At 43.1% G+C, this 14,397-nt stretch overlaps 1 protein-coding gene across 11 annotated transcripts in view; it reads right to left on the bottom strand.

Annotated features, from left to right (window-relative positions):
* CHCHD3 (coiled-coil-helix-coiled-coil-helix domain containing 3) overlaps positions 1-2,005 on the bottom strand; it is a 429,385-nt gene extending 427,380 nt beyond the window's left edge. For 10 of the 11 annotated variants that reach the window (XM_067042128.1, XM_067042130.1, XM_067042132.1 and 7 more), the window contains exon 1: positions 1,733-1,992. In XM_067042128.1, the coding sequence (XP_066898229.1) occupies positions 1,733-1,813 (81 nt within the window). In that variant the 5' untranslated portion in view covers positions 1,814-1,992. Of the gene's footprint in view, positions 1-1,732 lie in introns of all 11 variants that reach the window. The other variant, XM_059074418.2, reaches the window with a different exon arrangement.
* Positions 2,006-14,397: the final 12,392 nt, after the last annotated feature.

The following is a 14,397-nucleotide window of genomic DNA, read 5'->3' as shown; positions in this document are numbered from 1 at the left end:
TTTTCTTATAAAGTTTTTTTTAAAGGGTTTTTCAGACAATCTCTCCGTTTAATCTAATATCAAAACCTCTTCGGGCTTCCCAGGTGGCGCAGTGGCTGAGAGTCCGCCTGCCGACGCAGGGGACACAGGTTCGTGCCCCGGTCTGGGAAGATCCCACATGCCGCGGAGCGGCTGGGCCCGTGAGCCATGGCCGCTGAGCCTGCGCGTTCGGAGTCTGTGCTCCGCAACGGGAGAGGCCGCAACAGTAAGAGGCCCGCGTACCGCAAAAAAAAAAAAAAAAAAAACCCTCTTCATACTTACCCTATTTAACCTTATCTAATACTTGATATGAATCTCTGTGCTGTGGCCCAATTCCCTTTTAATTTTGTTTGCTGTCATCACTGTGCCTATACTAGAGCATGAGAACATAGATTTATATCTTCTAACCCAAAACTTATTTTGCTTCTTCTTACTTTTATTTCTTTTTCACCCTCTGGTGTGGAACACTCAAAGCCCCTAAAGGCAAGATTAAACAAATCTCTGCATAAAACTCAAGAGTTTACAGAAATTTTTATTTTACTTTAAAGAGTACCAACTAAACCTCAAAAACGCAGAATGCAGACTCAGACATTTCATTACAAAATATGGTACTACCATCACTTAACATAAGGAAATGCTGGTCACAGACCAAAAACTGAGTTCAACAGTCTGATTTTCTATAAAGAAATTTTAATAAATTTTTCTCAAGGTAACAGTTGCAAAGTAAGCTTTTAAACACTTAAAAAATTTAAGAAGTTTTACTTCCTAGTAACCAATGCTAAAGATAAATTACACATTTAGCTTACTTATGCTGGTTGTGTAATAACTGAGGAAGGAAAACAGTATAAAACTTTCTGAGGTCAAATTGCTTTATTTACTGGGATCATACTTCCAAATATGTGAGGCTCCAAATTCAGGTGCAGCGGAGTGTGTGTTAATGAAATTAGTGCTGGTATGCTGACACCCTAGAGAAAAATCAAGTTTTCAGTTAATGTATCAAGCATATTCAGGGGGCATTTAAAAATTCTCTCCAATGTCTTGGACAGAACAAAGTGTACTACTCCTAGTGGTACGAAAACTTGCAATCCTATCTCAAGTCCTATCAGGCTGACAAACACTAGTCTTGAAGCCACTGGGCCTAATCCAAAACTTAGGCACAGCAGGCCACAGAGGAAGGGCCTGGAAAAGACAAGATGTCAAGTGAAAGGAAAGTGAAGAAGGGAGGCAGGGCTGAAAAAAGTGTGTGTGACAACAGAGTAGATAAAGGGTTCCTTAAAAGGCCAGTTCATCTTGAGAGAGGCCTAGTGGGCAGTGCAAAAGCAGGCTTTGGATCCTGAACCCAGGAGAAGACAGACAAGCCCCATTCCACAGATGGGAACAGTGAGGAAGGGGTTTCAAATAAAGTCCCACAACTACTCAACTACTGAGCAATACAGTCTAGACTGGACTGTGAGCCCTTGAAGGGTCTCAAGCAACCTGGCATCCGCCAGTCATCCCAGCACAGCGCTCAGCACTTGGCCCACAAACAGCAAATATCTCTGAATGGATGTCCCACGTCTTGAAAAACTTCAAACTTCTTTGCAAAGAACTCAGCTTCGGGCCGGACAACACTGGGGGGCCGGACGGAGGAAACCAGGCTGAGCGGAACCCGGAAAGGCCAGAGGTTTAGGGTCCGAGTCCGAATGCGGCCCTCCGCCCGCCCACTGTCACTCACCCGGATGCCCTTCACCACGGTGATGTTCTCATTCTCGTCCGCCTCGAAAGTGACCCGGCGGGTGCTGGCCGTCCCGCCCATAGCTTCTGTTTCTGCCCCCGCAGACACCTAGCGCGGACCCACAAGCACCACAGGCCCCACGCGCACACAGGCGCGTGGACACGCCCGGACTCTAGCGTTGCACTGCAGGAGCAAGGCCACGACCCCAAGAAGCAAGGAGAAGCCGCTGCTCGTGAGCTCCCGCCTCCTCCGGTCACGCGCCACAACAAAAATGCCTCCGATTGGTCGACGATACGAACCGCCCGCCTCTCCTCGGGAGGGGCGCTCGGATTGGTTGGCGCGGACCCGGATGCTATGGCAACAGGTAGTTCCTGACAAGGTTCCCGGAGCCCACTGGGTGTATCGGGAATTGTAGTCTTGATCTGATACGCAGGGTGCTGGGACTTTCTCGTCCTTATACTGTGAGCGCCAGAGGAGCATCGCCTTCTGGGAGTTGTGATCTTGACTGCAGAAACGGCATCTAACTGGGCAACTTTCAAGGAAGTTCATTCATCTGACAAAGCACGCTTTGAGGATAGTATTCTAGAAGTTTAGGCCAGCGAGTTAAAAGATGTAATCTCTTTCCTAAAGGAATTCACCGTTTAATGAGGGAGATGCCCTCTCCTAGTAGAGCCATTCCTAGATTCCTGTAAACAAACCCCCGAGGCAAAACGTAGCCTTTCTTTATTTTAGTCTTAGCCAGTAAAAAATACAAAACAAACAAAACAAACACCACTGCATTTGGCCTGTGGCTTTATTTCATGAACTATGTACTTTTTATTTCTTTTTTGTAAAATAAAATTTTAAATATTATAGTTTTCAAATCTGAATGTGAGAAAACAGAGAAAATTATTTATTAGCACCAAGCATGCAGAGCATTCACTTTTGTGCGTCTCCTTCCACCTCAATTACATAAGCTAGTTAGACCATAATAAGAAGAGGCAGAGAAAAGTGATTGCCAGAGAAGGTGCAAATTCGTGGAGGAATTAAAACTACATCAGAAAAAGTTGAGTTTTATTTTGGAAAGTGTCCAGGTTAGTATGTCACCTCTACAAGACAAATAATGTTTAAGTTGTCTACATATACATTTAGAAATTATTTTTTGCTAAATATTCTGTAACACGTATAAATTTACCCACATGACCTTAGTCTTAACAGAGGCATATGTATTCTCTTTAGAAATAAGGTTAGTGATGGTATTATCTTCAGGTAGTCCCTTTCAACATTAAAGGCAGCCAGCCACAACGCATGCATCCTCTTATTCCAAAGGTATACATGAAAATGCAGTAACATTTTTGAGCTCCAGTTATGTGCTGATTTATTACTATAGAAATCTTTAGGGCAGAGACTATGTCTTTTCACCTCTGTATTCCTGGTCAGTGGCAGAGTATTGAGTTTATTACATGTCATCATTTTGTTCTTTTCAACATATACATATCCAAATTGTACTATGCTACTCTGCAGTTTTGAGACTGCATGTTACTTTGTACCTGTTATCAAGTTGTATAATATGTTTCAACCTTCTTTCTATAGGAAACTAAAAATCCCAGGAATTATGCTTTTCATTTCTTTGGGACCTCCCCTCCACAAATATACCCTCCTTATTATACCCCAATATATAGCATGTATTGGAGGTTCTACATAAAACAGATGCAGAATAAATTCTTACCAAAATAACTAATTACAAAGAAAGAGTTCCTTGGAGGGAGTAGAGAGATGAAGGAACAGCTAGTTATCTTGAATATACTTATCTCCTTAAAATATTAAATGAGTTCTTTCAACCAAATAAAGATGATGGAGGCTAATCATGAGAAGGTAGTGATGAGAAGGTAGTACATGATACAGAAACATGTAAGTGGTCTTATCAGGCAATCTAAAAATACTTTAGATATATAATAAAGTATTTTTAACTGTAGTGGATTTTGAAAGTCCTCATCACAAGAAAAAAAGCTGTAACTATGTATGGGGGACAGACCTTAGCAAGACTTACTGTGCTGATCATTTCACAATATAGACAAATATTATGTTGTACCCCTCAAAATAATATAATGTTGCATGTAGTTATACCACAATTTTTAAATTTTAAAAATTAAAATACTAGAATTCATAATCCATTCCAATCAACATTACAAAGAAACCCTCCGAATTAAAAAAAAAAATCTTATCTTGGAAAAATGCCTATGATAACCATAGTATTCTATCCATATTAATTACAAAGCCAGGCCATGCCTACAGCCCCTTCTAAAGAAAATTTCTTGAGATACTCAGAACCTGTGGTCTCCCTTTCTCTCTGGTCACAGCTTATTAGTGATCATCTAACCCAAAGGCAGCGTATATTAGCCAGAGAATTATGAGCTGGAATGTGAAGCTTTGCCCAAACAAAAATCATAGCTAACACTTGAGACAATCAGATTCTCTGTATCTTTTTTTCTTTCTTGCCTCTATTTAAACTTGAAAATTCAGAGCACAGAAAAAAATAGCAAAGAGAGAAGCTGTGATACTGAGTCAGAACCATGAGGCAAACTAAAGATAGGTGGAAACAGAAATTGTAAGGAGAATTAAAGGTATCCGTATTGGGAAATAAGTACAACTATCTCTATTTATAGATAATGACATTGTAAATAGAAAAGTCCCAAGAAATCCAATAAAGTCTATTGGAACTAATTTTTTAAAAGTTTAGCAAGATTGTAGGATAGAAGGGCAATATACACGAATCAACTGTATTTCTATATACTAGCAATTAACAAGTCAAAATTAAGAAAACAATTTCATTTATAATAGCATTAAAAAACAACTCAAATGTTCATTAACTAATGACTGGATAAAGGAAATGTAGTATATCCAGACAACGGAATATTATACAGCAATCAAAAGGATTGAAGTACTGGCATATGCTACAATGTGCATGAACCTTAAGAACATTTAACCTAGTGAAAGGACAGACACAAAAGACCACACACTGTATGATTCCATTTAAATGAAATGTCCAGAATAGGCAAATCTATAGAAAATGAAATCGATTAGACTTGTCCAAGGCAGGGAAGGGGTGAGATGGGAAGTGACTTCTGGTTGGTGCAAAGTTTCTTTTTGGGGGGTGATAAAAATGTCCTTAGATTTTAGTGATGATTGTACAAATCCATAAATATACTAACATTCATTAAAGTGCACACTTAACAGATGAACTTTATAATATGTGAATTACATATCAATAAAGCTGTTAAAGAACGTATAGCTATCCAAATGTGATAGAAATGTATTTATTATTCAACAAAGTCCAAAATGGGGGTGGAGGTTAAAGAAAAAGAAAGAAATTGTGGGAAGCTTCAAGGTGCTGAAAAATAAGCCAATCAAAAGAGAGACTAGAATAAAACAGACCTTCAAGGGACTTCCCTGGCGGTCCAGTGTTTAAGACTTCACTGCAGGGGTATGGGTTTGATCCCTGGCCGGACAACTAAGATCCCACATGCCACTGGGTGTGGCCAAAACGAACAAACAAGCAAAAAGAATTAGCTTAATGTCCTACAAGTGACAGAGTACTGTAGTGAAGACCCACAAGTCCAGAAGCTTCTAGGATGGCCTGGGATTCAGAAAGGCCTTCCAACTGCAGTTTTTGCAATGGCTGGCTCAATCAAAACACCTAGTCTTCCTCAGGCCCAGCTGTTCTATGTTTCGTAGGTTCTGGGCGTCTTACCAAGGAATCTTCCTTATCACATGAGGACTACTCAAATATCTACAAATACAACATAATACTTTCTTCAGTCTCAGGCCATGAAACCAGCACTCTAAGTAAAAACATTGGATGTACACAGTTTACTTGGATGCCAAGTGGAGAACTAGTTTGATTCTTCATCAATCTTAGCTTGACCATCAAGCAATATTACCTTCATCCTGAGCGATTTCTTACTTTTCCACCATGTTGAACCTTTGGAATTAATGCTGCAGATAAACAAAAAACAAACAAACAAATAAATGCTTTTGCTCTCAAAATTCCAATCATCCCTAATGGCCCCCCTCCCCTGAAAACAAATCCACCCAGTCTTCCAAATCACTATAACAAACAAAACTCCAGAAGGAAGAAGGTTTGTACTACATACTTCTCAATTCCAACTTTAAACAAAAAGTTGTAGAAGGAGAAATCCTGGTGTACATGATTGTAGGTATTGATTGTAGTACAATCAATATAAGGACATTCTGAAACTATGGACTAAAATTTATCTGACAAGCCATAACAGGACATCAGCCTTAAAGCCTTCCCGACCAAATACTGTATGTAGAATTATATAAAAAACAGTGAAATCCTAAAATAGTGGCTCTCAAGGTACGTGGAGGCTGGGGCACAAGTGTGCTTACCCGACATATTTTGAGTGCAAGAATTTAGGGCAGCAAACTTGAAGAGATTATAAAACACAAAACAGCATGAAACAAGTCAGCATTACAATTACAAGGCATTCACAGGTACAGTATAACAATGTTTCTCTGTATCTTTGAAAGTATCCACTGTAATGGCACAAATCACGTGGTCTCCCTTTAGTATCCCATCACTGTTGAAGTAAAACCGATTACTGCACTACCCATGCATCTAGTAAAATCGTGAGGCTTAATAGTACCCTTTTCCATTAATTTCTTGTTTCACAATAAATTGTATACGCTGTACCACATTGTGTCATAGGGTAGACTCTGGTGAGCAACCTGCTTAACAGACATATATACAGTTAAAATAAATTTTACACATGGACTGTAACTTGGCAATGCACCAAGATTTCCTGGTACCTTTGGCATAGAGATTATTCTAGAATAAAGTCTCAACAAATTTATAGCAGTTTTCTAAAAGGCCATTCTCTGCCATTTCCTGGACAGTCTTCTGTTATATTGTTTTCATTTTCATGGTTTTTCCCCTCATCCTACGTTCATCAGAATATAGTGGCTGAAATAGTGAGGGTTGCTATCTGGGCATGGGAGGAGAAATGCCAGTGAGTGGGGAAAGGTCTGCCCAGGGAGTGCGAGACCAACCCATCCTAGCTCCTGTCTCGTCTACTGTCAAGCCCGGCAAGGGTCCCAGGGCCCTTGATTTCCTTTATGTTGGATTTGGAGTGATCATCTCTGACAAGCAGAGCCCAAGTCAAAAGAGGCTCACTTCTCATCTCTAATACTTAAATAGACACGAATATCCCATCTGTCATTTCTCCCAAATGGCTCCTCTGGCCTTGATGAATTTTCAAACCATTTTTATTTGAGAGCACAGGGACATTCTCCTAACCTTTTAACAATACCTACCTGTCATGGATCTTGAGAGATTTCTGAAATGTGGGCTGTTAGCCTCTTTACTTCCAAATAAAATATGCTTGAAATGCATCAAGGTTACTTGAGCATTTCTGCTGTGATGTTGGACAGGCAGAGAAATGCCTGTTTCTGATGCTAATGGTATAGCAATGTCCCTAAGTACACCTTCTACAAAGTGGTCCTCACCCGCAAGTGTTGTCTTCTTTGGTTCCACTTTTGCCCCGGCTCAGAGAGGCACCCAAGGAGGACACTTCAAGAGCACCTCAACTCCAGTGAAACTCTGTTCTACTCGCATCTTCCAAAGCACAGGGTATGCCACCCTCAGGCTGGAACAAGAGTCTGGACAATGCAATTCATTTTTTAGGAATCACAGGATTTTCAAGAGGAAGTGATCTGGACAACCGTCTAATCTTCCTCTTTGTTTCTCAGAGAGGCTGAGTTGCTCAAGACCACACAGCCTGTTTACATCAGAGCCTGAGAATATTCCAGATCTCTAGTCATTCCGTTTAGTACTTTGCCACCACCTCGTGCTGCTCTCCCATGAGAAAGTACCCTCACGAGCCTCACATGCTAGGCTCTAATGCCCAGTACGAGGTATTGCAGTGGCTGCTGGAACCATGGCAACCGAGATTATTAAGCAGAGATGGGGAGGGACAGTGCACAGCTGTGAGATGGTGATGCAGGTGTCCAACACAGAGGTGGCTCAAGCCTGGATGAATAAGTGTAGCTTCCCAGTGTAAACATTAGAGGCTTCATCCTTTCGTTTGCTAATCATGCCCTAGCTAATGACCGAGCAATTCCACTCCTATGAATATACACAACAGACATGAATGTTTATGTCTCCCAAAAGACACAAACAGAAATATTCATTGCAGCTTTATTCACAAGAGCCCTAAAGGTCCATCAACTTTAGAATGGATAAATAAATTGTGGTATATTCATTCAATGGAATGCTATACTACAATGAAAAAGCACAAACTATTGCTTCCTTGTATCTTGAAGGTGGGGATTGTGTCTTATCCAATTTCCTATTGTGACCATCTGGAGTCCGTTGCCTCTGATGTATGTATGTTAAATGATTAATTAACGTAAACCAAGCACATTCTCCTTTATAGAGAGCCAGTATAATGCAGTGGAGTCAGAAACCTTAGGCTCTCATCCCAACTTTGTGATTTGTAAAGGGAGACCTAAAGTGGGACCTTGGATCGAACTTTTAATTTCTCTAATTCTTGATTTTCTCATCTCTAACAATGAATAATACCTCCATAATCTAAATTAATGGTAATATACAAATAGCCTTGTAGGTTGTTATGAAGATTTCAGGAGAATTTTTTAATTAAGTGTAAAAGTAGTTTGGAAAACTTCATAGAATTTTTTTTAAAAATGGGGACTTCCCTGGTGGTCCAGTGGTTAAGACTCCATGCTTCTACTGCAAGGGGGTGCAGGTTCGATCCCTGGTTAGGGAACTAAGATCCCACATGCTGTGGGACGTGGTCCAAAAAAAAAAAGAATTTAAAAAAATGACTAAGATGTGAGGATACATGTCCTCTTTTCCTCACTCTTGCCCAATAAGATACATACATGCTTGTCCTCTCTCAGTTCCTTCTTTCCTTTTTCTCCATCCCCACCCGTGGGCAGAGAGGGCTTCTCACGGGAGTCAGAGGCATGAAGATGGTGGATCTGGACCAGAAGAGCCCGAGTGGTCTACAAGAGAGAGCAGTAGAAGAGGGGGAGGGAGAGAAGGGAAGAGACGAAGAGCGAGCAGTGTTATAGAGGAAGGCTGTGGAGACGATAGAAATGGACACAGGCATAGACACAGATACACATAGATACGGACACACACATATACATGTATGTTTGTGTGTATGTGTATATATACACTGCAGAGAGGGTTCCAGGGGTTAGCCACAGAGCATGAGGGATTAGGAATTGGAGAATCAAGTGACAAGGGAGGTAAGGAAATTCAATATATGTTTCTGTGACTATGAATTGGCTCCAGTTTATTGCCTTTCACTAGATGCCGTTGCAGTCAGAGTTTTTCAGAGAAACAGAAATAGTAGGAGATTGGACGGATGGATAGATAGATAGATAGATAGATCAATAGATGTTTATTTCAAGGAACCGGCTTACGTGGGGGCTGGCAAGTCTGAAATCTGAAGGATGGGCTGGCAGCCTGCGAACTCTGGCGCAAAAGCTGATGCTGTAGCTTTGAGGCAGAAATCCTTATTCCTCAAGGAAACCTCAGTTTTACAATTAAGGCCTTTCAACTGATCAAGTGAGACCCACCCACAACATCGAGGATCATTTCCTGTGCTTAAAGTCAACTGATTGTAGGCGTTAGTCAATCCTACAAAACACTTCCACATGGACACCTTGATTAGTGTATGATTGAACAAATGGGTACCTAACCAAGTTGACACATCAAACAGACCATCACGCCGGTATGGATTGGGTCTGCTTACATTTTTGTCTCTGGACTGTTTCTTGGCTGTCCTGTCACTGAACCACATGGTGCAATGGGATTTACTGCTGTTGATGATTATAAAGTCTCGCACATACAAACAGAGGGACCGGTGCCATTCCACGGATTAAGCTGGTGCTGTGCAAAGCATTTGTGATGATTAAAATTGTGGGGTGAAAAAGAAAAAAAAATTGGGCAGGTGGGCCTTCTGGCTCTGCCCTTAGAGGATTCCTGGGAAAGGGCCTTCTCTCTGAGGGTGGGCAAGCTGAATGTAGACATCCCAGGGGGAAGAGCTGGCCCAGAGGAAGGCTGGTGTCTTGAGAGAGAGCAGCTTGATGCTTGACGTGCTGATAGCATCCACGGTAACTTACTCAGCGCATGTGTCTGCCAGTGCAAAGGCGCTATCTGTTTGTAAATAGAAACACCTCCTAAGAAGAAAGAAGGGGCCAGGGGGAACATGGGGAAGCAAGCTTATTGGAGCAATGGAAAAAAGGAAAATATGCCAAAGGCTTCTGGAGCAGCCTGGTCATCTGAGGCGGAACTCTCCTGCACGTAGCATTAGTTCCGCCCTCTGGGACGTGGAATGTAGGCTGTGTTCCCAAGGCTGCCTTCACGGTGCAGCCTGATAGGAGGAAAGAGAGGCAGCAAGCGCCACTTCCTCTCGCTCAAGCCCTGCATCATCAAGCGCCAGTGGACTGTTGAAGCCCTCTTTGACTTCCCGGAATAGAAGCGTTCCTGGATGGGGAAGCAGTGCTCCAGATACCCCTTCCCAAGTTACATGTTGTAAACTGAATCCTGAGCATGGAAAATACAAGCCTGGCCAGCCCACAAATCCCTTTTACCGATCCCTGAAAGAAACCACCAGTAAACCTCTCAGGCAGCGATCTGCAAGTCTGAAGGCACAGCTACAAAAACACAAAGTGAGGAAGGTGACATACAAAGGCTCATTTCACTCAGGCAGCATCTCTCTTTCTTTCTTTCATCTGTCATTGTGTTTGCCTCTTTGTCTGCTGTGAAGTGGAGACGTGTCTTACATCAACCCGTTAGGAATTTCTAGTTAATCTCGAGCTGTGTGATGAACCTTATCAGTCTCGTATAGGTACCATCTTCAAGACTGTGCTGCCTGTGTGTTGCCAGAGAGGGATTCAGTTAGAAACTAAATCTGTGCAGGAGATGCCAGGCTTCTCCTTTCACAGTATGAAGTAGTTATTGAACAGCAGAAAGAAGAATTCTTGTCGACTTCCCCCTTCCTCTTTTACTTCATTTCTTCTGCTCTGCCTTTCAAAGCTGGGATGGGGTGCTGACACCTAATTCTCACCATCTGCCATCCCCAGTCTCTGTCTCCTCCCAGATTAAAGTGGACTCCAGTACCAGAGCCCTTCTGACTGGAAGAGGAAGTGTACCAACAGCCACAGCCCTGATTTTATCCTGCGACTATCACAGACTGAATTTTCCAAAAATGGCCACAGCAATATTTCCGATATTTATATTCCCACATGCTTTTTTTCCCCAGAGCTTTGACACTCCCTATTAAGAAGGGAGATCTGCTTCCTCTTCCCTTGAACCTGGTTGGGACTTTGCAATGAATGAATAGAACAGAACAGCCTCAGTGAATAGAATGCTGCAGAGGAGATGCTATAGGACTTCTGAGGCTAGGTCATCAAAAGCACCATAGCCTCTGCTTGGCCCTCTCTTTCTCGAGATGCTGATCCATGGAGCCCAGCCGCCATGCCGTGCAGAAGCCCAGGTCTCATGGAGAGGCCACGTAAGGTTGTTCCAGCTGACGGTACCAACTAAGTTCCCAGCTTCCAGCTAGCATCACTCGCCAGACATGGGAGTGAGTGACTTCAGACGAGCCTGGCTTATGCTGAATGGAGCAGGGGTGAGTTTCCACTCCTGAGCCCTGCCCAAATTACAGATCAGTGAGCAAAATGAACATTGTATGGCTTGTAGACTCCTCTCTCACTGAATCAGTCTCCTCCAGGCCAATCGAAGTCTTGGTTCCCCTAAGGCTGCTTCCTGTGACTGTTAAGGCCTCCCCACAATGGCTTAGTCTGGAAGGCTGGGCTCCTGTACCCTTCCATCCTTCTCACGTCTAATCAATCACTTACCCTGCTGAGTAACAGCCTCCCTCAGGACTGGAGCTTGCCCCTGGACTCTGCCTGGTACCGAGGAACTGAAGGTGACTGCTTTGTTCTGAGTCGTTTGCTTTGGGATGGAGACTTGCCTCTGTGCAGTCCAGCCCTGCATCACAGCCACCTCATCACATGGTGTGACCACAGCCCTGGTGCCCGCCTGACCACTCACTGACCCTGGCAAGCCTGGCTTTCTAAGAAGCCCTTGTGACAACAGTAGCCCGAGCAGGACTGGGCATACCATGCCCTAGAATGTTCCTTGCCAGGTGAGAACTCCTCAGGACTGGGTTTTGCAGATGGGTCAACTCCCCAGGTCGTGGGGTCATTCTCTTATCAGGTCCCCAGGGACTCCTCCTTTCCAGACCCAGGTTGTCTCAAGTATTTAGATCACCCTTCAATAACTGCTGGTATATAAGTAGAGGGTGACTTGGGGAAAATATGAGTAAACAAGTTCATATTCCACTAGGAGTTCTGATCAAAGCAAAAGTTCTCAGAAGGACAGAAATTTGAAATTATTATCTAATCTTTCAATTCTAAACTAGGATTTGGAGGCTTAAGTACAGTTAACAAGATGAAAAAAATATATATTCTTTCAGCTGCTGGTAGCAAATTTATCCCCATGGAAAAAAACACTTTGGTGGGAAAAATCCCACCACTTGATGTACACAAATTCCACAGGCATTCACACTGGCTGAAGTCAAGGTTTCAAAGAAGGCTGGAAAACTACTTTGTGTAAGACAAGGACAGACATTTTTGCTCCCAAATGGAGAGGGGAGAAGAAAGTGAAAGGGGAGAGACATGGGTTAGGACCTGGAAGGAGAAAGACTGTATCCAGAGATGGAGGACTGTAGTCAAAGACAGGATGCTCTATCGTGTGACCTTTCTCCGTGAACTTCACAGCTTCAGAACAATCCACCCAAACCTACTAGACACCTGTTGTAAGGGTAGGTGATTGGAAAGTAGCGTGGAAGCTGGGGGTTGCTTCAGTGCTGACATGGGGAAGATAAAGCCAACCTGAGGAAGCAGGGCTGGAAGCAGAGGACACTGTACACCTTGAAGAATTAGCAGCAGGTGGCCAGGGACCACCTGAGGTGATGGAGTTGGAAATTCAGAGCAATCCTGCCTAGGCTTCTAGGGCTGTGCGGGTTCAAGCTGACCTCTGGGTTACAGAAGGATTTCAGGCACCGAAGGGCACCTTCTACTTTCATCCTTCCCCTCGCCACACAATGAAAAGTTAATACATGGTCACTGTAAGCCATTTAGACAGTTCAAAAAATATAAGGAACAAAGTAAAAAATCATATTTTGGTGTACATCTTAGAGATAAAAAGTACTTTGCTCCAAAGTACATCAGAATAAATACATCCCCTTGTCACCTCTTTTCCCAACTAACAATATAATGTTAATAACAATATAATACCTTTCCATGTATTCATTCTTCTTTACCAGGAATAGTCAAAACACTATCATGGCTTATGAAGAATTCTAAAAGTATCCACCTCATTTTTCTGAAAAGGATTATTTCTGGATGATGATGTAAATGTTTCCATGGGTCACATCTTAAGCTTTTGGTCACTGACAGCACAGCAACATCTCTAGAATGTTCTATGGAATTTGCACTTGGAGTTATTAGTTTTTGTAAACAAAGTTTTGAATACTTGTTATTCTTTTTCATCAGAAGGATAAAAAGAATTGGAAAATACCAGTGTTTTCCTCAACTCAAGAAGCTTTGTACAGACTGGTTCAAGATGGTGCAAGGACATGTGCTAACTCCTTCTTGCAAGAGCACCAGAATCACAACCAACTGCTGAACAATCATCAACAGGAAGACACTGGAACTCACCAAAAAAGATCCCCCACATTCAGAGACTAAGGAGAAACCACAATAGATGGTAGGAGGGGTGCAATCACAATAATATCAAATCCCATAACCACTGAGTGGGTGACTCACAAACTGGAGAAGTCCACCCACTGGAGTGAAGGTTCTGAGCCCCACTTCAGGCTTCCCAACCTGGGGGTCCAGCAACGGGAGGAGGAATTCCCAGAGAATCAGACTTTGAAGGCTAGAGGGACTTGATTGCAGGACTCTGACAGGACTGGGGGAAACAGAGACTCCACTCTTGGAGGGCACACACAAAGTAGTGGGTGCACCAGGATACAGAGGGAAGGAGCAGTGACCCCATAGGAGACTGAACCAGACCAACCTGCTAGTGTTGGAGGGTCTCCTGCAGAGGCAGGGGGTGGCTGTGGCTCACCGTGGGGACAAGGACACCGGCAGCAGAAGTTCTGGGAAGTACTCCTTGGCATGCGCCCTCCCAGAGTCCGCCATTAGCCCCACCAAAGAGCTAGGTAGGCTCCAGTGTTGGGTCACCTCAGGCCAAACAACCAACAAGGAGAGAACCCAGCCCTACCCATCAGCAGACAAGTGGATTAAAGTTTTACTAAGCTCTGCCCACCACAGCAACACACAGCTCTACCCACCACCAGTCCCTCCCATCAGGAAGCTTGCACAAGCCTCTTAGATAGCCTCATCCACCAGAGGGCAGACAGCAGAAGCAAGAAGAACTACAATCCTGCAGCCTGTGGAAGGAAAACAACATTCACTAAAAGATAGAAAAAATGGAAAGGCAGAGGGCTATGTACCAGATGAAGGAACAAGATAAAACCCCAGAAAAACAGCTAAAAGTAGTGGAGATAGGCAACCTTCAGAAAAAGAATTCAGAATAATGATAGTGAAGATGATCTAGGAGC

This window comes from Kogia breviceps, chromosome 9, assembly GCF_026419965.1.
Source record: "Kogia breviceps isolate mKogBre1 chromosome 9, mKogBre1 haplotype 1, whole genome shotgun sequence".
In the NCBI taxonomy this organism is placed as follows: Eukaryota; Metazoa; Chordata; class Mammalia; order Artiodactyla; family Physeteridae; genus Kogia; species Kogia breviceps.
This window is presented reverse-complemented; position numbering and strand designations above follow the sequence as displayed.